The sequence below is a fragment of the Panthera pardus genome, unplaced genomic scaffold (genome assembly GCF_024362965.1).
Source record: "Panthera pardus isolate Hobbes unplaced genomic scaffold, ASM2436296v1 HiC_scaffold_15, whole genome shotgun sequence".
Taxonomy (NCBI): domain Eukaryota; kingdom Metazoa; phylum Chordata; class Mammalia; order Carnivora; family Felidae; genus Panthera; species Panthera pardus.
Genome location: NW_026526710.1, coordinates 38,364,502 through 38,389,308, shown reverse-complemented (window position 1 = coordinate 38,389,308; position 24,807 = coordinate 38,364,502). Strand labels below are relative to the sequence as shown.

At 36.9% G+C, this 24,807-nt stretch overlaps 1 protein-coding gene across 4 annotated transcripts in view; it reads left to right on the top strand.

The window, feature by feature from the left end:
• ROCK1 (Rho associated coiled-coil containing protein kinase 1) overlaps positions 1–3,572 on the top strand; it is a 160,861-nt gene extending 157,289 nt beyond the window's left edge. For 3 of the 4 annotated variants that reach the window (XM_019418336.2, XM_019418334.2, XM_053902481.1), the window contains 2 exons: positions 651–858; positions 2,040–3,572. In XM_019418336.2, the coding sequence (XP_019273881.1) occupies positions 651–858; positions 2,040–2,046 (215 nt within the window). In that variant the 3' untranslated portion in view covers positions 2,047–3,572. The remainder of the gene's footprint in view (positions 1–650; positions 859–2,039) is intronic. The other variant, XM_019418335.2, reaches the window with a different exon arrangement.
• Positions 3,573–24,807: the final 21,235 nt, after the last annotated feature.

Sequence of the window (24,807 nt, the reverse complement as noted above, 5' to 3'; positions counted from 1 at the left end):
TTCCACTATATTATCCCTCCTTGAATTTTTGCCTCCTGCTTGTTTTCTTTTTGTTCGGTTTTCACTGCCTGGACCAACATGCAGGGTCATAAACAAATGTCTTCTAGTTTAGCAAGGGTAGCTTGAGGGAAAGAATATAGACGATAGCTATTTTAAGATAAGAAACTTAAGTTCTACAAATACATTAATTTGTTTCACTTCTGCTTTTTTTAATTTTTTTTTTGCTTTATCTTAGTAGTTTGTGATTAATGTCTCCTTTTTAAATTTTCAGCCTTAATTAAGGAGAGATATTGTCCAAACTTAAGCATAGTAAATCTTTTAAAATTTTAAGAACTTACAAAATTATACATTCAATGGGACCATTTTAGGTACTTACTGTATGACTTTATTTTTTCTATTTTTTAAAATGTTTATTTCTTTCTTCTGAGAGATAGAGCACATGTGCACGCAAGCCAGGGAGGGGCAGAGAGAGAGGGAGAGAGAGAGAATCCCAAGCAGACTCTGCACTGTTAGCATGGAGCCCAGTGCACAGTTCAGTCTCACAAACCATGAGATCAAGACCTGAGCTGAAATCAAGAGTCTGATGTTTAGTTGACTGAGCCACCCAGATGCCCCTGTATGACTTTGTGTCTTTTTTTTTTTTTAAACAGTCAGTTATGATGTAACATCAGCAAGAGATATGCTGCTGTTAGCATGTTCTCAGGATGAACAAAAAAAATGGGTAACACATTTGGTGAAGAAGATCCCTAAGAATCCACCATCTGGTTTTGTTCGTGCATCCCCTCGAACACTTTCTACAAGATCCACTGCAAATCAGTCTTTCCGAAAAGTGGTCAAAAATACATCTGCAAAAACTAGGTAAGGATTGCAGTGTTAACCTTTTTAACAAAATGTGAAAGTGATTGGTTAATATCTATTAAAATCTAAAATCTAATTGTTCTTTTCCCATAGAGGGCATCATTTGTAGTTAAGTATTTATATATGACATGAAATGACTTTACAAATTAGTTTGATTCCTGTTTGATATTTATAAATTTCATATTTTGTTCCAAGTCCATATCAGATTTCACTATCTTGGTTGGTGTACATGGCACATACTTAGCCCTTAAAGTTTTAAACAAATTGTGGTTGTTTTGCAATCACAATTATTTGGTATTATCAGTGAAAATGGTGTTGCAAATAAACTTCCCAGTTAAATATCCCTCTCCTCTTTTTTTTTAACTGATTTTGATAGAATTTTTTCAAAATATTTATATGATATAATAAACAACTGCAGGGCATAATTAAAACCCTTTCCTGAAAAGAGGTAATAATGTCTTATTAAGTTCTCATTTTATACATTTTTATACATAAATGAGGCTCAGAGGAATCAAGCCACTTGGGCAAGATCACACAGTGAGTGGCATAGTCAGGGTTGAAACCTATTTTTATTTTTATCCAATTCTAAAGCCTATGTTTTTTCTCCTATACCAAATACTAACTTTCCTAGAGTGTAACCCCTATATTAAGAGGAACATTTTAATCTAGAAGCTGAGACCTAACACTGATTTGCATCTCTGCTAATGTCACTCAAGTCATCCAAGCAGACTTAAAACCATTTTTAATTCAACCATTTCTTCACTCCCTATTATTAATAACCAAGTCTAATTCTTTGAAAATGCCTAAATAGTTAAGCATTACACCTTCTGTATTCTTCACCCACCATACTACTCTAGTGTATTATCACCTGACTCCTGACTTATTTCTGTAAAATCCTGTATGACTGTATAGGACAAAGCTAGATCTAAAACTATGTAAAATTGAGTTATAGTTTTGTAAAAAACAAAAGAACACCATGTGTTTGAAATAGAGTAGAAGCAAAAAGAAGACAATACAAAGTGTATTTTTCCATTTCCTATTTTCCAAATTGTGTGTATTAATCACATATAAAAATAATATTTATTTACCTTTCTCTCCAAATTTGTTTCTTGAATTTTTAAACTGAATATATTTCTTAAATTACAATTTTTTCTTTTTTTGTCCCCCACCCCCCACCCCAGCAGTTAACCACGTGACCTAACGCCTTGTGGAATCATGTGGAATGCTACCTGATAAACCAGGCTTCTTTAACCATGCAGAGCAGACAGGCTGTTCCTTTGACACAAATATCACAGGCTTCAGGGTTAAGATTGCTGTTATTCTGTCCTTGCTTTGGCACAAAAGCACACTGAGGGTTTTTTTTGTTTTTTGTTTTTTGTTTTAATTGCGGGTTTGCCTACAGGTAGATTAGATTAATTATTACTGTGTAATGCAAGTACAATTGGGGAAAGCTTAGGTAGATATATTTTTTTAAAAAGGTGCTGCCTTTTTGAATTTCTAAGAAAACGCCTGTCAATCATGATAGAACACAGTTTTCCTCATATGAGTGAGAGGAAGGGACTTTCACTTTCAAGTGGAATGGCCAATCACTATGAAGATCAGCTCATGGAAGGAGTAAAGAAAATATCTCAAAATGAGACAACTGAAATTCTTTTAAATGACTTCAGTCTTTGTGCTCTTGCAAGACTATACAAAACTATTTTAAGAAAGCAGTGACATCACTTGACTTCAGTGCCCTCACTGTAGAATTTAAAAGCCTCACTTTTGATTGCCCATGGTGGACTTACGGAGAATATTTTACATTATGCTTTACAAAATACTGTATGTGTTTCAGCACGTTTATAGATTGAGGAATGGGAGAAGGCAAAAAAACATTTTTTTTTACATTTAATCTATGCATTTTTGCCAAGCCATATTGAGTTATTTTACTACTAGAGACATTAGGAACTAACTGTACAAAAGAACCAAGTTTTAAAAGCATTCTGTGGGGTACATCATTTCTGTAATTGTATAATGTATTTCTTTGTGGTTTTAAGTGATAAAGACATTAAGTTAACAAACATATAAGAAATGTATGCACTGTTTGAAATGTAAATTATTCTTAGAACACTTTCAATGGGAGTTGCATTGCCCTTTTAGTGCCTTAATTTGAAAGAATTATTTTACTGCCATGACTAAATATAGAAATTTCAAAAGAACATATTTTCAAAAAATTATATGTCAGTGGGTTTTTCATTGATAATTGGTTTAATTTAAAATATTTAGAGGTTTGTTGGACTTTCATAAATTGAGTACAATCTTTGCATTAAACTACCTGCTACAATAATGAATGACTTTATAAAATTCTGCAAACTATGTAGGTTATATCAATATAAAATTATGACAATACATCTGTGATGTTTTCCAGTTAACATAGGAATTACCAGATAAATACTGTTAAACTCTTGTCCTATACAAGAGTTGATTCATATGGGCAGTATGATTTATTGTTTATTTTTTTAACCAAATACCTCCTCAATAATTTATAATGGCTTTGCAGTAATGTGTATCAAATAAGAAGCACTGGAAAACTGATTCGTCTCTAGGATGATATGCATGTTTCAAGTGGTATTGAAAGCCGCACTGATGGATATGTAATAATAAACATATCTGTTATTAATATGCTAATGACTCTGTGCTCATTTAATGAGAAATAAAAGTAATTTATGGATGGATACCTTTAATAATGACTGGTGTTTTCTCATGGCTGAAATGAATAGAAACCATGTTATAAATTAGTCCCTGACTGTATACCAATGTTTGTTAAATTCCATGCCTAGATTAAAGTGAGTTTTTAAAAGAAAATATCGTTTGGACTTTAAAACAAGTTGTTACAGTTGAAATGAAAAGTCGGCTAACGTCTGTTGGGAAGCAATTTTCTGTAAGTCCCTTGCATTTCTCCACATCTTGTGACCAGTGGCTCTGACAGCCTTAGTTCTGGACTATCTTTACCAAAGATATTTGTATAGTGAACAGCCTTGGACAATATCATGTCTCTGTCAAGAGAAAAGCAGGTTGTTTACAGTCCAGTATAATAAAAGGTAATGTCTCCCTCCTGAGCAAAAGTTGGAAGATTTTGTTGTACTCCTTAAAAAAGATTCAAATACCCTAAACTTCAGATTCCTCAGCTGTAATGCAAACCCACTGCATGCTCAGCACCCCCTGGGCCACTCTGTATTTTTGGGGGGAGAATAGGAGAACTGACAGGAATGTGAAGCTCATGCTGCTTGCTGTATTGTTAGTATACAATTGTTTGGCTCTGTAAGGTCCTATAAAGTGCAAAGAACAGTTAATTCTAATTAGTTTAAGGAGACGTGAGCATGGAACTCTTGAGAACTGACAAAGGCATGCCACAATGTGGAATCAGGTCAGCCAAGAGAGCTCCTTCTCTTCTAAGTTCAAAAAAACCACTCAGTCCCAAAGTATACCAACATGGCAAGAACCAGGAGAGTGCCATGATCAGGAAGGCACACTACTGCTAATTCTTTACAGTATTTTGTTATGCCTGGTACAGTTCACACCAAGTTAGATGTTTTACAATTCCTGTTGCCACTTAATGAACCTTGTGTCCGGACACTGGAATCTCTGTCGACACTGCCTCAGAAAATCACTTTCATCATCTCACTTCTGCCTTCTATGGATACATAGAAGATGGATATGTATCCATAGGTGGATACATCTGCTTTTCCAAAACTAAACCACATCCAGAATTCTAACTGCAAGGAAATCAGGGAAATGTACTTTCAGTTTTCTAGCCACTTTATTACAGGGAGATACACTAAGAGGTTCAGCATCAAGCCTGCCCACTCACCACACCTGCAAGCCTGAACTGAGACCAGGAACACTGGGCTAGAAAGAGAACAGTCACTGTCCTTATTCACAGGCTGGAAACTATGGGTCACTTGCCATTACTTGAAGTTTCAGCTTAAAATGACTTGTGTACACTTCATTTAAAATTAAAAAAAAAAAAAGGAGAATCTAAACATGATAATCAAACCCTGCTTGATAAAATATGTTCTCAGGGGCACCTGGGGGTCTCAGTTGGTTAAGTGTCCAACTTCGGTTCAGGTCATGATCTCACACAGTTCCTGAGTTCGAGGCCCACATTGGGCTCTGTGCTGACAGCTGAAAGCCTGGAGCTGGCTTCAGATTCTGTATCTCCCTCTCTCTCTTTGCCTCTCCCCTGTGCGTACTCTCTCTCACAAATAAATAAACATTAGAAAATTAAATAAAATATGTTCTCATTTTCTGTTCATATCACTAGAAATTCTATAATAATCCAAATTTAGTAATCATATAAATCAATGAGTTGGTTCTTACTGGGTTGCTAATTTGAGCTTCCAGTTTCTAATTTTCAATTTGTAACACTTCTACAATTCTTCCTGTTAAGAAATAAAGCGCAACTACTAGCAGCCATTTGAATAAAGACCATGTTTTTTTAAAAATTAGGTGATTGCGAATGGCATTATATACTACCTACTACACTTGCTTTATAACTCTGTGGTATCATTTAATGAACATGTAATTCTGCCATCCAACTGGAAATGAATTTTGTGTATGTGTGAAGATCAAAGGTTTTTGTTTTTTGCTTTTTCCTCCATGTGGATATCGAATTGGTCTTACAGTATTTATTGATGACTATCCTTCCCTGTGTCATAAACCAGGTGACCAATCTATTTCTCTATCCTTGTAAATATCACAGTTTTAATTACTGTAGTTCTTTAAAAAGATAGCTAGAGTGTAAGTCTTCCAGCTTTGTAGTTCTTCCAGATTGATGTGGCTCTTCTTGGCCCCTTTACATTCCCATGTAAGTTTTAAAAACATGTTAATTTACACACACACACACAGACTGCCAGGATTTTAATTGGAACTGCATTCAACCTATAGATCAATTTGGGGAAAATTAACCTCTTTAAAATTTTATCTTCTAGTCTGTGAACCTGGTAAGTCACTGTACAGAAATAAAACTGAGATATTTGCAGATGTCCTAATTTCATATGTAGAAGTCTAAAAATACAGCATTCATATTCAGTGAATGTTCAAAGGCCACTGGAAACAAGATAAATGTACAAAAATAAGTTTTTTTTCTGTATACTAGCAACAATTACTGAAATGTTTTTAATATTTACAAGAAAATAAAAACCACTTGAAAGATGTATAAAGACATCCAAGAAAATTGTAAACCATTCCCAGAAATTAAGAACCTATATAAGTATAATGATTGTTGAGTATTTTCACGTAAGATTATTAAAATAAATGGTCATATTCTGAGGATCTATTTAATGAGTTTTCTTTTTAATCCACAACTAGAAATCTTAACCACAATTGTTTTATGTTTACTGCACAAATCAACTTCTAGTTGTATATGTCTGTATAAAGCTGCACTCAATGCTCTAGGTATATTTTATCTCAAATATCTTGTAGCATTAATTTTTTTTAGCAATCTTTACAATGAGCAATCTCTGCTGATTGTAATAAATTAAAGAAATGCAAAAGTGCATATAGTAAATACTTGTCTGCCCTTCTTAAACCTCACCCCTACCCCACCAATTCCTTAGTAGGTTCTCTTAAGAATATATGTAACTTGGACTTTTGTGAATTATGGAAAGACTTAACAATTCTACTTAACATACAGAAATCCCTGAAGTACACATAAATTAAATATCTCGTCTTTTTCATCAAATGTTAATTAATTGTTGGAATAAACTTAACCAAGGAGAGGAAAGATCTATACCCAAGCTATAAAGAACTGATGAAAGAAATTGAAGAAACAAATGGAAGGATATACCAACCTCATGGATTGGAAGGATTAATATTGTTAAAATGTTCATACTACCCAAAGCTATCTAGAGATTTAAAGCAATTCCTATCAAAATACCAACAGAAGTTTTCAGAGAACTAGAACAAATAATACAAAAATTTGTATGGAACCACAAAGACTCCCCCCCGACCTCCAAATAGGCAAAACAATCTTGGGAAAGAACAAAATGGGAGGTATCACAGTTCCAATATATACTACAAAGTTGTGGTAATCAAAACAGTATGGTCTTGGCACAAAAATCAATACATAGATCAGTAGAACAGAATAGAGCCCTGAAATGAAACCATGCTTATATGCTCAATTAGTCTATGACAGTGGAGGCAAGAATATAATGGAGAAAAGTCTTTTCAACAGATAGGAAAACTGGACACTTTCTTACACTATACACACAAAATTAAAAACTCAAAATGGATTAAAGACTTAAATGTGAGACCTGAAACCATAAAAATCTTAGAAGAAAATGTAGGCAGTAATTTTTTTTTTTTTTTTTTTTTTTTTTTTTACATCTACCATAGCAGTGTATGGATAAGTCTCCTCAGGCAAAGGAAACAAAAGCAAAAATTAACTGTTGAGACTATACCAAAATAAAAATCTTTTGCATAGCAAAGGAAATTGTTAACAAAATGAAAGGCATCCCACTGAATGGGAGAAGACATTTGCAAATGATATATCCAATAAGGGGTTGGTTAATATCCAAAAAATATAAAGAACTTCTACAACACAACCAAAAAACAGTCTGATTAAAACATGGACAGAGGACCTGAACAGACATTTCTCCAAAGAAAACATACATGCAGATGGCCAACAGACACATGAAAAGCTGCTCAACATCACTAATCATCAAGGAAATGCAAATCAAAACTACAATGAGACATCATCTTACACCTGTCAGAATGGCTAGAATCAAAAAGAACAAGTGTTGGTCAGAATGTAGAGGAAAAAAGAACTTTTGTACGTTGTTGGTGGCAGCTACTGTGAAAAACAGTATGGAAGTTGCTCAAAATAATTAAAAATAAAATTACCATATGATCCAATAATTTCACTACTGGGTATTTACCCAATAGTTAAAAAGAAGGAGGAGGAGGAAAAAGGAGGAGGGGGAGGCAAATGGAGAAGGAGAAATCCAAAAAGATAAAAACAGCATTATTTACTATAGCCAAGATACGGAAGAAACCCAAGTATCCATCCATAGATGAATGGATAAAAGGTGTGTGTGTGTGGTTTGTGTGTGTGTGTGTGGGTGGTGGAATATTGCTTGGCCATAGAATGAAATCTTTATATTTACGACAACACAGATGACCTAGAGAGTATTATGCTAAGTGAAATAAGTTAAAGACAAATACCATATTGTTTCACTTATATGTGGAATCTAAAAACAGAACAAAACAAAAACAAAAAACAAAACTCTTAAATAGAGAACTGGTGGTTGCCATAGGGTTAGGTGGGTGAGGGGATGGGTGAAATAAATAAAAGAAGATTAAGAGGTACAAACTTCCAGTTATAAATAAATCACAGAGATGAAACATACAGTATAGGGAATATAGTCAATGATAATGTATTAATGTTGAATGACGACAGATGTTGACTATACTTATGAGCACTAAGTAATGTATAGAATTGCGGAGTCAGTATTTACACCTGAAACTAACTTTGTTAATTTTACTTCATTAAAAACATTATGAATTGTCATATGAGAACATGACACTATTTCCCGAGCCATCTTCTTTCCCATAAAGTACTTTGAGACATTGAAGTTATAAGGAGAAAAAGTGAAAATGTTTAGAAATGTGTGATTTAAAGCTCTTGAATACGGTAATATTTATATGTTGTTTAATCCTGTATCTGTATATTTCTATCTCTATATCTCTATATCTCTATATCCATATTTATATCTGTAGGTTTACACAAATTACTGTATAGAATGATTTAGCCATTAAATTGAATACAATGGTCGGGGGGGGTGGTCTGGGTGGCTCAGTCAGTTGAGCATCCAGCTTTGGCTCAGGTCATGATCTCACCGTTGATGAGTTCAAGCCCCATGTCAGGCTCTGTGCTGACAGCTCAGAGTCTGGAGCCTGCTTCAGATTCTGTGTCTCCCTCTATCTCTGCCCCTTCCCTGCTCGTGCTCTCTTTCAAAAATAAATAAACATTAAAATAATAATAATAAAAGAAGCTCGCTTTAGATTCACATATAAGACACATAGGTTAAAAATGAAGGGATGAAAAATTATATCCCATGAAAATAATAACCAAATAAGAGCAGAGGTTTCTATATTTATATCAGACAAATAGACTGTAAGTCAAAACTATAACAAGAGACAAAGATGGTCATTATCATTATATAATGATAAAAAGATCAATAGAAAGATATAACAATTATGAGTATATATGCACCCAACATCAAAGCACTTAAATATATAAAGCAAACATTAACAAATGTGAAGGGAGAAATAGCAATACAGTGATAGTAGGAGACTTCAGTACCCCCACTTTGATTTATGGGTAAAACATCCAGACAAAAAATAATAAATAGGGGCTCCTGGATGGCTCAGTTGGTTAAGTGGCCAACTCTTGATTTCAGCTCAGGTCATGATCTCACAGTTCATGAGATTATATGACATTATGGATCCAATGGACCTAATAGATGTATACGGAACACTTCATCTAACAGCAGCAGAATACACATTCTTCTCAAGTACACATAGAACATTCTCCAGGATAGTTCATATTCTAAGAGATAAAACAAGTCTAACAAGACTTAACAATTTAGCAAGATTAAAATCATCCCAAACATCTTTTCCAAACACAATGGAATGGAACTAGAAATTAAAATGTAAGAAGATGAAAAAATTCATAAATACATGGAAATTAAGTAACACATTCTTGTGGGGTGGCTGGGTGGCTCGGTTGAGCATCTGACTCTTGATTTCACCTCAGGTCATGATCTCAGGGTCATGGAATCAAACCCAGGCTCATTGTGGAGCCTGCTTAAGATTCTCCCTTTCTCTTTCTCTCTCTCTCTCTCTCTCTCTCTCTCTCTCTCTTCCCCTCTCTCTTTCCCTCTCTCTCTCTCTCCCCCTCCCTCCCTCCCTTCCTCTCCCTCTCTCCCTCTGCCTTTCTCCCCTGCTTATGTGCTCTCTCTCTTTCTAAAATAAAAACAAATAAAAATAAAAAATAAAATGTCTAAAAAATAAATGAATAACCCACTCTTGAATAACCATTGGGCCAAAGAAGAAATCAAAGAGAAATTAGAAAACAAAAAATAAAACACAACCTACCAAAAATGGGATACAACAAAAGTAGTAATAAGAGGGAATTTTATAATGATAAATTCCTACATTGAAAAAGAAGAAAAATCTGAAATAACAAGCCAACTTTACACCTCAAGGAACATATAAAAAAGGAAGAACCGAAGCCCAATTAGAAGTAAAGAAATAATAAAGACTAGAACAGAAATAAATGGAAAAAAGTTTTTTTAAATAAATAAAATGGAAACTAGAAATTAGAAAATTTTACAAAACCAAGAGTTTTCTGAAAATGCTCATAAAGATAAGCCTTTAGTGGGGCACCTGACTGGCTAGGTCAGTAGAGCATACAGTTCTTGATCTCTGGGTTGTGAGTTTGAGCCCCACATTCGATGTAGAGATTACTTTAAAAGAAAAACCTTAAAAAAAAAAAAAGGACAAGCCCTTAGGTAGACTAAGAAAAAAGAGAATACTCAAATAAAATTGGAAATGAACGAGGATATATTACAACTAATGCCCCAAATAAAAAAAAAAAAAATCAGGGACAATTATTTGTAACAAACTGGATGATCTAGAAGAAATAGATAAGTTCCTAGAGACAAACTATGTACCAAGACTGAATCAAGAAGAAATGGTAGCCTGGAAGAGACCAATAACAAATAAGAAGATTGAATCAGTAAAAAACCTCCCCCCAAAAAACTCTGAGTACCAGATGGCTTCACAGTTTAATTCTACCAGGTATTTAAAGAATTACTATTAATCCATCTTAAACTGTTGGTTCCAAAACATTGAACAGGGGGAAAGCTTCCAAACTTACAAAGCCAGCATTACCCTGATACCAAAGCCAGTCAAAGACACCACAAGAAAAGAAAATTAAAAGCCAATATCCCTGATGAATATAGAGTCAAAAACCTTAACAAAATATTAGCAAATTGAATTCAATAGCACATTAAAAAGATATATATAATTTATCCTTGGGATGCAAGGATATTCAACATATGCAAATCAATCAATGTGATACACAACATTAAGAGAATAAAGGATAAAAATCACATGACCATCTCAATAGATGCAAAGTATTTGACCAAACTCAATGCCCTTTTATGATAAAAGCTCTCACTGAGTAAGTTACTTCACTGAATAAGAAATTTACTTCAACACAGAAAAGGCCATATATGAAAAGTCCACTGCTAACATCATATTCAGTGGTAAAAACTGAAAGCATTTCCTCTAAGATCAAGATAAAACAAGGATGTCTTCTCAGTGTGGAGCCTGATGCGGGGCTCAATGCCGGGCTTGATCCCATAACCCTAGGCTCATCACCTGAGCTGAAATCAAGAGTCAGATGCTCAACCAACTGAGCCACCCACTCTTGACACGTCTCTTCAACATAGTAGCAGAAATTTTAACCAGAGAAATTAGTCAAGAAAAAGAAAAAAATCTCTAAATCAAAACAGTTCCATTTACAAAAGCATCAAAAAGAATAAAATATTTAGAAATAAAACTTAACCAAGGAGGTGAAAGATTTGTACACTGAAAACTATAACACATTGATAAAAGAAATTTTAAAAGACACAAATAAATGAAAACATATTCTATGGGGCATCTGGGTGGCTCAGTCGGTTAAGTGTTCGACTTCGGCTCAGGTCATGATCTCGCGGTCCGTGGGTTTGAGCCCCGTGTCAGGCTCTGTGCTGACAGCTCAGAGCCTGGAGCCTGCTTCAGATTCTGTGTCTCCCTCTTTCTCTGACCCTCCCCTGTTCATGCTCTCTCTCTGTCTCAAAAATAAATAAATGTTAAAAAAAAAAATTTAAAAAAAAAGAAAACACATTCTATGTTCATGGATTGGAAGAATTTGTATTGTTAAAATGTATATCGAATCCAAAACAATCTACATATTCAATGACTATCAAAATACTAAAAATATTTCCTATAGAATTAGAAAAAGCAATCCTAAAATTCACATGGAGTCACAAAAGACCTCAAATAGCCACAGCAATTTGAGCAAGAAGACAAAACTAAAGGAATCACACTTCCTGATTTCAAAATATGTTACAAAGCCAAAAAATTATGTCTATATCTATCTATCTATCTATCTATCTATCTATCTCTCCAGTAATCAAAACTGGTGCAAGCATACTGGCACAAGTATGGTAAAAACATAAAAATAGACATATAAACCAATGGAGCAGAATAGAGCCCAGAAATAAATCCATGCATATACGGTTGGCTGATGTACAATAAGGATGCCAAAAATGTATAATGAGGAAAGATTGTCTCTTCAATAAATGGTGTTGGGAAAACTGCATATCCATATGCAAAAGAATGAAATTGAACTCAATTTACACCACATATAAAAACTCAAATTGGATTAAAGACTTACACATAAGAACTAAAACTATAAAACTCTTAGATGAAAATAGAGAAGTTTCTTAACATTGGCCTTGGCACTGATTATTTTGGATATGACAACAAAAGCACAGGCAACAAAAGCAAAAAGAGACAAATGGGATTACATCAAACTAAAGCTTCTGCATGGGAAAGGAGACAACCAGCGAAGTGAAAAACAACCTATGGAATGAAAGAAAATATTTGCAAACTACTTATCTGACGAAGGGTTAATATTCAAAAAATATATAAAGAACTCATACAATAGTGAAAAAAAACAACTTGTTTTTATTTTTTTAATGTTTATTTATTCTGAGAAAGAGAGATAGAGGGGGCAGGGGGGGTGGTGCTGCAGAGGGAGAGGAAAAGAGAGAATCCCAAGCAGGCTTCTCACTGTCAGCACAGAGCCTGAAGTGGAGCTCAATCCTATGAACTGTGAGATCGCGACCTGAGCCGAAATCAAGAGTTGGATGCTCAACAAACTGAGCAACCCAGGTGCCTCACAAGTAACTTGATTTTTAAAATGGGCAAAGGACCTGAATAGATGTTACTCTAAAGAAGATATACAAATGGCCAATAGGTGGGGCGCCTGGATGGCTCAGTGGGTTAAGCGTCCGACTTCGGCTCTGGTCAAGAACTCACGGTTGAGCCCTGAGTTGGGCTTTGTGCTGACAGCTCAGAGCCTGGAGCCTGCTTCAGATTCTGTGTCTCCCTCTCTCTGCCCCTTCCCTGCTCACACTCTGTCTCTGTCTCTGTCTCTCTCTCTCTCAAAAAATAAACAAACATTAAAAAAAGTAAAAATTAAAAAAAAGATAACAAGTGTCAGTGAGGATGTGGAGAAAAGGGAAACTTTGTATACTGTTAGTAGGAGTGTAAATTAGTGAAGCCACTATAAAAACAGGTATGACCCTCCCCTGTTCATGCTCTGTCTCTCCCTGTCTCAAAAATAAAAATGTTAAAAAAAAAAAACAGGTATGGAGTTTCCTCAAAAAATTAAAGATAGAACTACCAAATGATCCAGCAATCCTGCTTCTGGTATATATCCAAAGGAATTTATATCATTATCTTGAAGAGATACATCGTTCATAATAGTGAAGACATGGAAGCAAACAAAATGTCAGTCAATAGATGAATGGATAAAGAAAATGTCATATGTACATATAATGGAATATTGTTCAGCCATGAAAAAGAAAGAAATCCTGCCATTTGTGACAACATGGATGAACCTGAAGAAAATTACGGTAGGTGAAATAAGCCAGACACCGGAGAACAAATACTACATGATCCCATTTATATGAGGAATCTAAAGTAAACTCATAGAAGCAGAGAATAGGATGATGGCTACCAGAGTCTAAGGAAGGAGGAAATGGGGAAATGTTGGCCAAAGGGTATAAAGTTGCAGTTATGCAAGATGAATATATCCTAGAAATCAGAATAGTGCTTATAGTTAACAATACTGAACTGTATACTTAAAAATTTGCCAACACGGTAAATCTTATGTTCTTATGACACATACAATAAGTAAAGAAAGACGGTAGGAGGACTCTTCTGGAGGTGAGCAATGTGTTTATGGCATTGTAGCATTAATTGTGGTAATGGTTTCATGTATGTATACTCTCCGAATTCATCAAGTTGTATACATTAAATATATACAGCTTTTTCTATGTCAATCACACCTCAATATAGTGGCTTAAAATATATATGTACCTTTAGATAGGGAATTTCACTTCTATCAATTAATCTCATTGAAATGTTTACACATATGCACCAACATATACATGCATAAGGAGATGCAGTGTAAAAGTACAGTACCAAGATATTAGTGTCCCTCATCATTATATTTGTGTTTCAGGGCCCCCTAGAACATTTCTCCAACCCAGACTTCAAGTTGACTGGTCTGTGTCCCTAAAAGAAAATTCAGTGTTGGATGGTATAAAGGATAAGCAAAGAGAGTTGGTCTTCTAAATTAAGGGAGGTTGAGGGTCGTCTAAACCAATATTGGGAAGGAAGGTGGGGAGGGTGAGAAGGAGCCTGCAGAGGGTCCAAGACCCCATGGGGATCTTGTATAGGGATTGTACAGGGATGGCTGTGTGAGTACCAAAGATGACTGGCCATTGAGAGCTCAGGCTCTGGGGATAGTTTGAATGGTAGCATCTAATCTAGGTAACAGAAGAATTAGCAGTATTAGGGGCAATCACTGTGGATTAAATTCCAGATTCCCTCCCATTTTTCTGGATCAAGATAAGTTCCTGGATTCCAGTGCCACCTAGTGGAGATAGGCAAAGACCCCAAATAATGACTGATATTAGAGTGACCCTAAATATTTTTTAAATGTTTATTTTTATTTATTTTTTGAGAGAGAGAGCACACACGAGAGTGGGGTTGGGAAGAGAGAGAGAGAGGGGGAGAGAGAATTCCAAGCAGGCTCCATACTCAGCGAGGAGCCCTATGTGGGGCTCAGTCTCACAACCGTGAGATCATAACCTGAGCCAAAATCAAGAGTCCGATGCTTAACCGACTAAGCCACCCAGGTGTCCCAGGAGTGACCCTACATTTTTATTGTACAAGCTGGGATACCTTTGAAAGAGAAAGGGAGTTATACCAAGACAATCAGTGTAAACTGATCATACTATCAGTATCATCATACTAATAATAAATGTCTTATCTACTTTGGAAAATAGGAAAAATAGGGGAATTTATACAGGCATACCTCTTTGTATTGCACTTCACAGACACTGCATTTTCTACAAATTGAAAGTTTGTGGCAACTCTGCATCAAGCAATTCTATCCATGTCATTGTTCTAACATTTTCTCACTTCATGTCTCTGTCACATTTTGGTAATTGTCACAACATTATATATTTTTTTCATTAGTATTGTATTTGTCATGGTGATTTGTGATAAATGATTTTCTTTTTTTTTTTAAGTTTATTTATTTATTTTGAGAGAGAGAGAGAGTGCATGAGCAGGCAGGGGCAGGGGTAGGGGTTGTGCAGAGAGAGAGGGAAAGAGAATTCCAAGCAAGTTCTGTGCTGACCATGCAGAGTCTGACACAGGGCTTGATCTCACAAACCATGAGATCATAACCTGAGCCAATATCAAGAGTAAGATGCTCACCCAACTGAGCCACACAGGTGCCCCGTGATTTTCTTTCAGTGATTTTTTGATGTTACTCTTGTAATTGTTTGGGGGCACCATGAATTGCCCGTATAATATGGCCAACTTAATCAATGTGTGTGTTTGGGGCACCTGGCTGGCATTAGTCAGTAATGCTCAGTAGAGCATTGCGACTCTTGTTCTTGGGGTCCTGAGTTTGAGCCCCACGTTGTGGGTAGAGATTATTTAAAAATAATAAGTGAATAAAATAAATGTGTGTGTTCTGACTGCTTCACTAACTGGCCTTCTCCTCATTTCTCTCCCTGTTCTCAGACCTCCCTATTCCCTGAAACACAATAATATTGAAATTAGGCTAATTCATAACCTACAATGGTTTCTGAGTGATCAAGTGATGAGAACAGTTGCACATCTCTCACTTTAAATCAAAAGCTTAAAATGATTAAGTTCAGGGAGGAAGACATGTCAACAGCAGACATAGGCTGAAAGTAGGCCTCTTGCACCAAACAGCCAAGTTGTGAATGCAAAGGAAAAGTTCTTGAAGGAAATTAAAAGTGCTACTCAAGTGAACACATGAATGGTAAGAAAGCAAAATAGCCTTATTGCTGACATGGAGAACGTTTGAGTGGTTTGGACAGAAGATCAAACCAGCCACAACATTCCCTTACAGAGCCTAATCTAGAGCAAGGCCCTAATTCTCTTCCATTCTGGGAAAGCTGAATGAAGTGAGAAGGCTGCAGAAGAAAAGCTGGAAGCGAGCAGAGGTTGGTTCATGAGGTTTAAGGAAAGACACCGTCTCCATAACATCAACGTACAAGGGGAAGCAGCAAGTGCTGATGTAGAAGCCACCGCAAGTCATCTGGAAGATCTAGCTAGATCCTTACTGAAGGTGGTTACACTAAACAACAGGTTTTCAATGTGGACAAAACAGCTTTCTATTGGAAGAAGATGCCCTAGTCTTTTCATAGCTAGACAGGAGAATGCCTGGCTTTAATGCTTCAAAGGATAGACTGTTAAGGACTAATGCAACTGGTGACTTCAAGTTGAAGTCAATGTTCTCTTGCCATTTTGAAAATCCCAGAGCCCTTAAGAATTATGCTAAATCTACTTTGCCTGTTCTCTACAAATGGAACAACAGAGGCCAAATGACAGCACATCTGTTTACAAATGACTGACTGGCTATTTTAAGCCCACTGCTGAAACCTACTGCTTAGAAAAAAAGACTGCTTTCAAAATAATACTACATTGACAATGCATATGGTCACCCACGAGCTCTGATAGAGATGTACAACGAGATGAATGTTGTTTTCATGGCAGCTAACACAATATTCATTCTGCAGCCCATACGTTAAAGAGTAATTTTGTCTTTCAAGGCTTATGATTTAAGAAATATATTTCATAAGGCCATAGCTTCTATAGATTGGATTTTTCTGATGGATCTGGGCAAAGTCAACTTAATAATCTTCTGGAAAGGATTCACCATTCTAGATGCCATTAAGAACATACATGATTCATGGGAAGAGATAAAAATATCAACATTACCAGAAATTTAGAAGAAGTTAATTCCAATCCTCCTAGATGATTTTGAGGGGTTCAAGACTTCAGTGAGGAAAGTCACTGCGGATTCGGTGGAAACAGCAAGAGAACTAGAATTAGAAGTGAAGCCTGAAAATGTGATGGAATTGCCGGAATCTCATGATAACACTTGAACAGATGAGTTGCTTCTTATGGATGAGCACAAAAGTGGTTTCTTGAGATGGAATCTACTCCTGGTGAAGATGGTATGAAGATTGTTGAAATGGCAATAAAGGATTTATAATATCTCATAAACTTGGTTGAGAATGCAGTGGCAGGGTTTCACAGGATTGACTGCAATTTAGAAAGAAGTTCTGTGGGTAAAATGCTATCAAACAGCATCCATACTACAGAGAGATTGTTCATAGAAGGAAGAGTCAATTGATGGGACAAACTTTATTTTTGTCTTATGGTAGGACATTGCCACAGCCACCCTACCCTTCAGCAACCACCACCCTGATCAATCAGCAGCCAAAAACATGTAGTCAAGACCCTCCACCATCAAAAAGATGATATCTCACTGAAAGTTCAGATGATGGTCAGTATTTTTTAGCAATAACAAATTTTGAAATTAAGGTATGTACATTGCTTTTTCAGACATAATGCTATTGTGCACTTAATAGACTACAGTATGATGTAAATGTAAGTTTTATATGCATGGGAAACCAAAACATTCATTTGACTTACTTTATTGCAATATTGGCTTTATTACAGCATTCTGGAACTGAACCTGCAAGATCTCCGAGGTATACCTGTATGTAGATGTTATTGTATATAGAAAAACAAATGTTATATTTCTTATAGTTTGAGTGTCATGGGACAATTTATATCATTGCCTTTGTCATAGAAAAAATTAAAAATAAAAATATCTCAATTTATTAACATCTGAATTATAAAATTCTGTATATGCATGATAAAAAATAGAAATATATTTTTATGTACGGACATGGAAAGATAAGTAAAATATAAGAAAATTTTTAAAGGTTCCCTGTGGTTTTGTGTTGTGTCAGCCTGGTTTTTTACTGGAACTATGGTTTCCATAGTTCCATGCCCTTATGATATTAGATTAGAGTTGGCCAAAAAACAAATGTATTTCAGAGTTAGTTAGGATGTGGAAGTAGTGCATCAGACATTACTCTCTGAAGGTCCTTATTGTTAGATAGGGTGTCTAAAATTATTACTAATTTTAAGATTCTAATTTAGAAATCCTAGCCCGCCATTAATTATATTTCAATATTCATGTTATATTTTTTCAAGGAAAATATTTTCAAAATCACCAGACACCAATGCTGTAAAAAGAACAAAACAAAAACAAAAAACCCTCCTTCACTATGGGATAACCTCCATTATTGCCTTCAAAGCATTTTTCTTTGCAAGCTCCCTCAGAGTCTTGTTTTCAGTATAGTATACTCCCTACCTCAGATCATGGCACATAAAATTGCCCTCAATCAGTAACTCATCCCTTAATAATGCCCCTCAAAAAAGTAATCTCTATTTTCATTGGCCTGGTATTTGTTTTTAATTTTTTAGGTTTATTTCTTTATTTATTTTGAGAGAGACAGATAACAGTGTGAGTGGGGGAGGGGCAGGGAGAGGGGAGGAAAAGAGAATCCCGAACAGGCTCCGCATTGCTAGAGCAGAGCTCAATGCGGGGCTCGAACTCATGAAACCGTGAGATCATGACCTGAGCTGAAACTGAGAGTCACTTAACCAACTGAGCCACCGAGGTGCCCCTTTGTTTTTTAATTTTTTTTAAACATATTCTTTAAAAAAATTTTTTTTAATGTTTTTATTTATTTTTGAGACAGAGAGAGACAGAGCATGAGCAGGGGAGGGGCAGAGAGAGAGGGAGACAAAGAATCTCCAGGCTCTGAGGTGTCAGCATAGAGCCCAACGTGGGGCTCAAACCCATGGACCGTGTGATCATGACCTGAGCTGAAGTCGGATGTTTAACCGAATGAGTCACCCAGGTGCCCCCAAATTTTTTTTAAGTTGATTTATCATTGGCCTCAAGTGTATTAATTGCATGTGTTCAATATATTCTTTTAAAATCTAAAAGAAGGGGTGCCTGGGTGGCTCAGTCGGTTAAGCGTCCGACTTCGGCTCAGGTCATGATCTCACGGTCCGTGGGTTCGAGCCCCGCGTCGGGCTCTGTGCTGACAGCTCAGAGCCTGGAGCCTGTTTCAGATTCTGTGTCTCCTTCTCTCTGTGACCCTCCCCCGTTGATGCTCTGTCTCTCTCTGTCTCAAAAACAAATAAAAAATGTTAAAAAAAAAATTTATAAAATCTAAAAGAAAATTACAATTAAATTTTACACACAACTAAGAATACAATTTATTATTGCTTCAGGTGTTACTGTACTTTTGTCTAGAGGGCATTTTTAACCTCTTTTCCAATATCTAAGGGAATTTATATAGTCACTTATGGTTTAAGTCTCTGGATTTCAGTTTCCACATAACTATCAGTCTCATTTTAAAAATCATTATTTCTTGGAGCACCTGGGTAGTTAGTCAGTTAAGCGTCTGACTTCAGCTCAGGTCGTGATCTCAGCATTTGTGAGTTCGAGTCCCACTTTGGGCTCTGTACTGACAGCTTGAAGCCTGGAGCATGTTTCAGATTCTGTGTCTCCCTCTCTCTCTGCCCCTCCCCCACTTGTGCGCGCACTCTCTCTCTCTCAAAAACAAATAAACAGTAATAAAATAAAATAAAAAAATAATTATTTCTTACTTCAACCATAATTTCCTTTCACATAAAATCACTTCAGGCTTCAAGTAACTTCCTGTTACTGAATTTCTATATATGTGGCTCCTTTATGATTCTGGCACTATTGCAGGCCCTACATTTTTACTATTAAGTAATACAATTGACATCTAATCAACTGATTTTAGAAACACTTGGAGGGGCGCCTGGGTGGCTCAGTTGGTTAGGCGTCCGACTTCGGCTCAGGTCGTGATCTCGCGGTCCATGGGTTTGAGCCCTGCGTCGGGCTCTGTGCTGACAGCTCAGAGCCTGGAGCCTGTTTCAGATCCTGTGCCTCCCTCTTTCTCTGACCCTCCCCTGTTCATGCTCTCTCTCTGTCTCAAAAATAAGTAAATGTTATAAAAAATAAAAAAAAAAATAAAGAAACACTTGGAGAAAAAAATAATTGTATGAGTTTCCCATATAATACAGTGCTAGCCTCAATCTTAGTCATGATTACATTATGATTACCTGGACTCTATGTTATATACATAGAACAAATCAAGCTTTTATGAATGTGGTTTACAATCTTTAGAATCTGCATAACCACCTTAATACAGCTTTGCTTAGTCATCATGACACCATTAGTCAAGAGAGGCTAGATTATACTGTGGTATCAAACAATTCCCCAAATCACAGTGGCTTACAAAAACAAAGGTGTATTTTTCTCTCACACCACATGTCCATTATGGGCCAGCAGCAGCTTTGTTCCATGTCCTATTCACTCTGGAACCCTGGGTGATGGAGCACCTCCGTCTGAAACGTTGCTGATCATCATGGCAAAGGAAAAGAGAACAGGTGACCCACAAGCTAACTCTTCTGTCCAGACACAACAGGTGTCTCCATTCATATCTCATGCCAAAGCAAGTGTAAGGCCAAACCTGCCATTAGGGGGTGAAGATACATAATATTTCAATAGGGAAAGGCAGGAAATAGTGGGGAACAATAATGTATCCTACCACAGTTTCTTTTTTTTTTTAAGTTTTTTTAATGTTTATTTATTTTTGAGACTGAGTGGGGGAGGGGCAGAGAGAGAGGGAGACACAGAATCCAAAGCAAGCTCCAGGCTCCGAACTGCCAGCACAGAGCCCCATGCGGGGCTCGAACCCACGAACCATGAGATCATGACCTGAGCCGAAGTTGGACACTTAACTGACTGAGCCACCCAGGCGCCCCACACAGTTTCTTTCTTTAACCAACAAATCGAGTTTTTATACATGAATCCCTCAACTTAATCTGCACTTTTACTGAAAGAAAAGTGTTTTTTTTTTCCTTATCTATTTCCTCCTATTTAGTATAATATTTTCCATTTTTCCCCTCCCGGCTATATTTCATAGAGTGACAAAATTTTTATGTTGGAAGTGAACTTACAGACAGTCCAAATCAAGCTACTTGTTGTATTATTATCCAGGGAGGAAATTGCAACATATTCATGTCCTAAATTGCAATTAGACACAAACTAGGATAGAATTCAAGTGTCCCAGCTCATAAATGAATGCTTTTCTGATTGGGTTATATCACGGTCATGTGAGGTCAGACCCACACAAACCATACATTAAAAAAAAAAAAAAAAAAAACTGAGTAAAAAACCATGAAATGGATTTGATAAATAGGTGTATGTTGGAAAACATGGGAATGAATACTACAAGAAATTAGAGCATAAACATGGTGATCTTTTCTGTGGAATCAAATAAATCTGAATGTGAGGATCAAAAATAAACTGGGAATGAACATATATGATTAAAAGAGTCTGTTTTTCTTTGGGAAGTGTCTACATATTTTTCTCCTGTTTCCCTCTCAAGCACACTGCCCACCACCAATCTTTGTTAAAATATGTGTAGGTTTTGCAGAGGAGAAAAATTTCCCCTTTCGTTGCTATGGTTCCCCGGTGAATTGCTAGTAGGAAAACAGCACCACCGTTATTTTTCAACAGCATATCCTGTCATACTAAGAAAACCCTTGAGAGCACACAAGCAATTTTTAAAAATTCTTTTTAATGTTTTTTATTTTTCTTGACACAGAGAGAGCATGAGCAGGGAAGGGGCAGAGAGAGAGGGAGACACAGAATCTGAAGCAGGTTCCAGGCTCCAAGCTGTCAGCACAGAGCCCTTCGCAAGGGGCTCAAACCCACGAACTGTGAGATCATGACCTGAGCCAAAGTCGGGCGCTTAAGCAACTGAACCACCCAGGCACGCTAGCACACAAGCAATTTTAAACCACTGCTTCTGTCACTACCACCCAGTTTTCCACTTTAATTTTCTGCTTCAGTGTTCCAAAAACCTTGCTCCAAATTACATGATGTGCAAATCATCATTTATTGTATTGTCTATTTGTTAAAGAGAATACAGAAAAATTTATACTTTCAGGTATACTACTCAATCAATGAAATGAACTTCAGGATGTATATTGGATATTTAAAACAGAAAAAAAGTGACCAAAGTAAAAGTACCTTACATCTTGTTTCTTGAGGATATTTCCAACTTGGAAGTTTACAAGACTCTCAGCCTTTTGTTTCTACCTAGTCTACAGAAAGCATAGACATTCCTATCCTGGGATAATGAAATGTTTCTTCCTTAGTCACCTGATTTCTTTTCCAGAACAAAATAGATGGACCTTACCTCAGTGTAAGAGCTGTGAAAACAGGGGTGCCTGGGTGGCTCAGTCGGTTAAGCGTCCGACTTCAACTCAGGTCACGATCTCGCGGTCCGTGAGTTTGAGCCCCACATCGGGCTCTGGGCTGATGGCTCGGAGCCTGCTTCTGATTCTGTGTCTCCCTCTCTCTCTGCCCCTCCCCCATTCGTGCTCTGTATCTCTCTGTCTCAAAAATAAATAAACATTAAAAAATTTTAAAAAAAAAGAGCTGTGAAAACAAATATCAATTTCAGAAATTCAGTGGATACCTTCTCACATTTAAAACTCAACCTTGGGGCGCCTGGGTGGCGCAGTCGGTTGAGCGTCCGACTTCAGCCAGGTCACGATCTCGCGGTCCGTGAGTTCGAGCCCCGCGTCGGGCTCTGGGCTGATGGCTTGGAGCCTGTTTCTGATTCTGTGTCTCCCTCTCTCTCTGCCCCTCCCCCGTTCATGCTCTGTCTCTCTCTGTCCCAAAAATAAATAAAAAACGTTGAAAAAAAAAAAAATTAAAAATCAACCTATACTAGATAGCCTAAAACTTTAATATGTTAAACAAGTAAATATGTATGGGCAGTTTTAAGTTTAAAGGGATACCCGAATAATTATTCTTTTGTTTACTTTTTTTTTTTTTTTAAATTTTTTATTTTATTTTTGGGACAGAGAGAGACAGAGCATGAACGGGGGAGGGGCAGAGAGAGAGGGAGACACAGAATCAGAAACAGGCTCCAGGCTCCGAGCCATCAGCCCAGAGCCTGACGCGGGGCTCGAACTCACGGACCGCGAGATCGTGACCTGGCTGAAGTCGGACGCTTAACCGACTGCGCCACCCAGGTGCCCCCTTTTGTTTACTTTTTAAAAAATGTTTATGTATTTATTTTGAGAGGGGGTGAGGGGCAGAGAGAGAGAGAGAGAGAGAATCCCAAGCAGGCTCCATGCTGTCAGTGCAAAGCCTGACTCAGGGCTCGGTATCAAGAACCATGAGATCATGACCTGAACCAAAATCAAGTGTTGAACGCTTAACTGACTGAGCCACCCAGGTAGCCCTGCATAATTATTCTTGAGTAAAACCTTATCAAAAGTAGTTTGCTTATGAGTATAATACCAGGATATCATACTTAAATATTGTTTATATAATTAAAAATGAGTAACAAAGGAGAAGGAGCTGGGATTGTAGGAATAAGTGATTGAAGGATGTTTTTCTCTTTCCATAGTAATGGTACTGTTAGACTTGTCTAATATCAATATCCTTTAAGGCAACATGTTTTTGACCAATTTTACATCCTTTTGCAGAAAAAAGTGTTGGTGAAGATTTGGAGTTATTTTAGTCTCTTTTGATCAAGGCCAAAAACTCACTCTAAGGATCATGTATCATTTTTTTAATGTTTATTTATTTTTGAGAGAGAGAGAGAGACAGAGCTTGAGAAGGGAAGAGCCAGAGAGAGAGGGAGGCACAGAATCTGAAGTAGGATCCAGGGCTCCGAGCTGTCAGCACAGAGCCCAACGTGGGGCTTGAACTCACGAACCGTGAGATCATGACTTGAGCCAAAGTTGGACTCAACCGACTGAGCCACCTAGGCACCCCAGGATCATGTATTATTTTGCCTCCAACAGCCATTTTCCTTTCTTCTGGTTTCAGCATCCCAATTTTTTGAGGGGTGGGAGATACTTCCTTTCTGCTACTGTGTTCTGTTTTGACTGTCAATAAAGGCAACTCCTCTAATTAAGTCATGATTTTTGGTATACTAGTTGTGATGGTTAGTTACACTCTCTCTCTCTCTCTCTCTCTCTCTCTCTCTCTCTCTCTCTCTCGGTCCTATTTCTCTGGATAACCCTAACACACTAGTGAGCCAGGACATCCGTGTTGAATCACTGCTTTACTTTATGTATCTTTTCTCTCTTTCATAGAAAAAAGTATTGGCTTGCTATGACCATTCATGGTATCCTTTACCCTCCACACCTCCTTTTATTTATACCTTTGCATTAGTCAGCTTTTGCTATAGTAATGAATAACCCCAATTTCTCAGGGGCTTACACTTATTTTATTTCTTATTCCCATTAACAGAGGGCTGCAAGTCAACTGCAGCTGTGGTAGATTTTGCTGGACTCTGAGGGCCTCAACAAGTTTTCTCACTTGACAACCCAGGCTGAAAGAGTAGCTACTCTTTACAAGATGCTGTTTTCATGAAAGACATCAGGAGCGAGAAAAACAATCAAACCACCTAGGAAAATATAAAGCCTCTGCTCTGACATGGTATACATCGTGTACCTATTTTCATTGGCCAAATCTAGTTACATGGCCAAGCCCAAAGTTGATTAGGTGGGAAAGAACACTACCTACAGGGAAGCACTGTAAAGATGGAAGTGAAACAAATGATTGGGCCAAGTAATAATTTATCA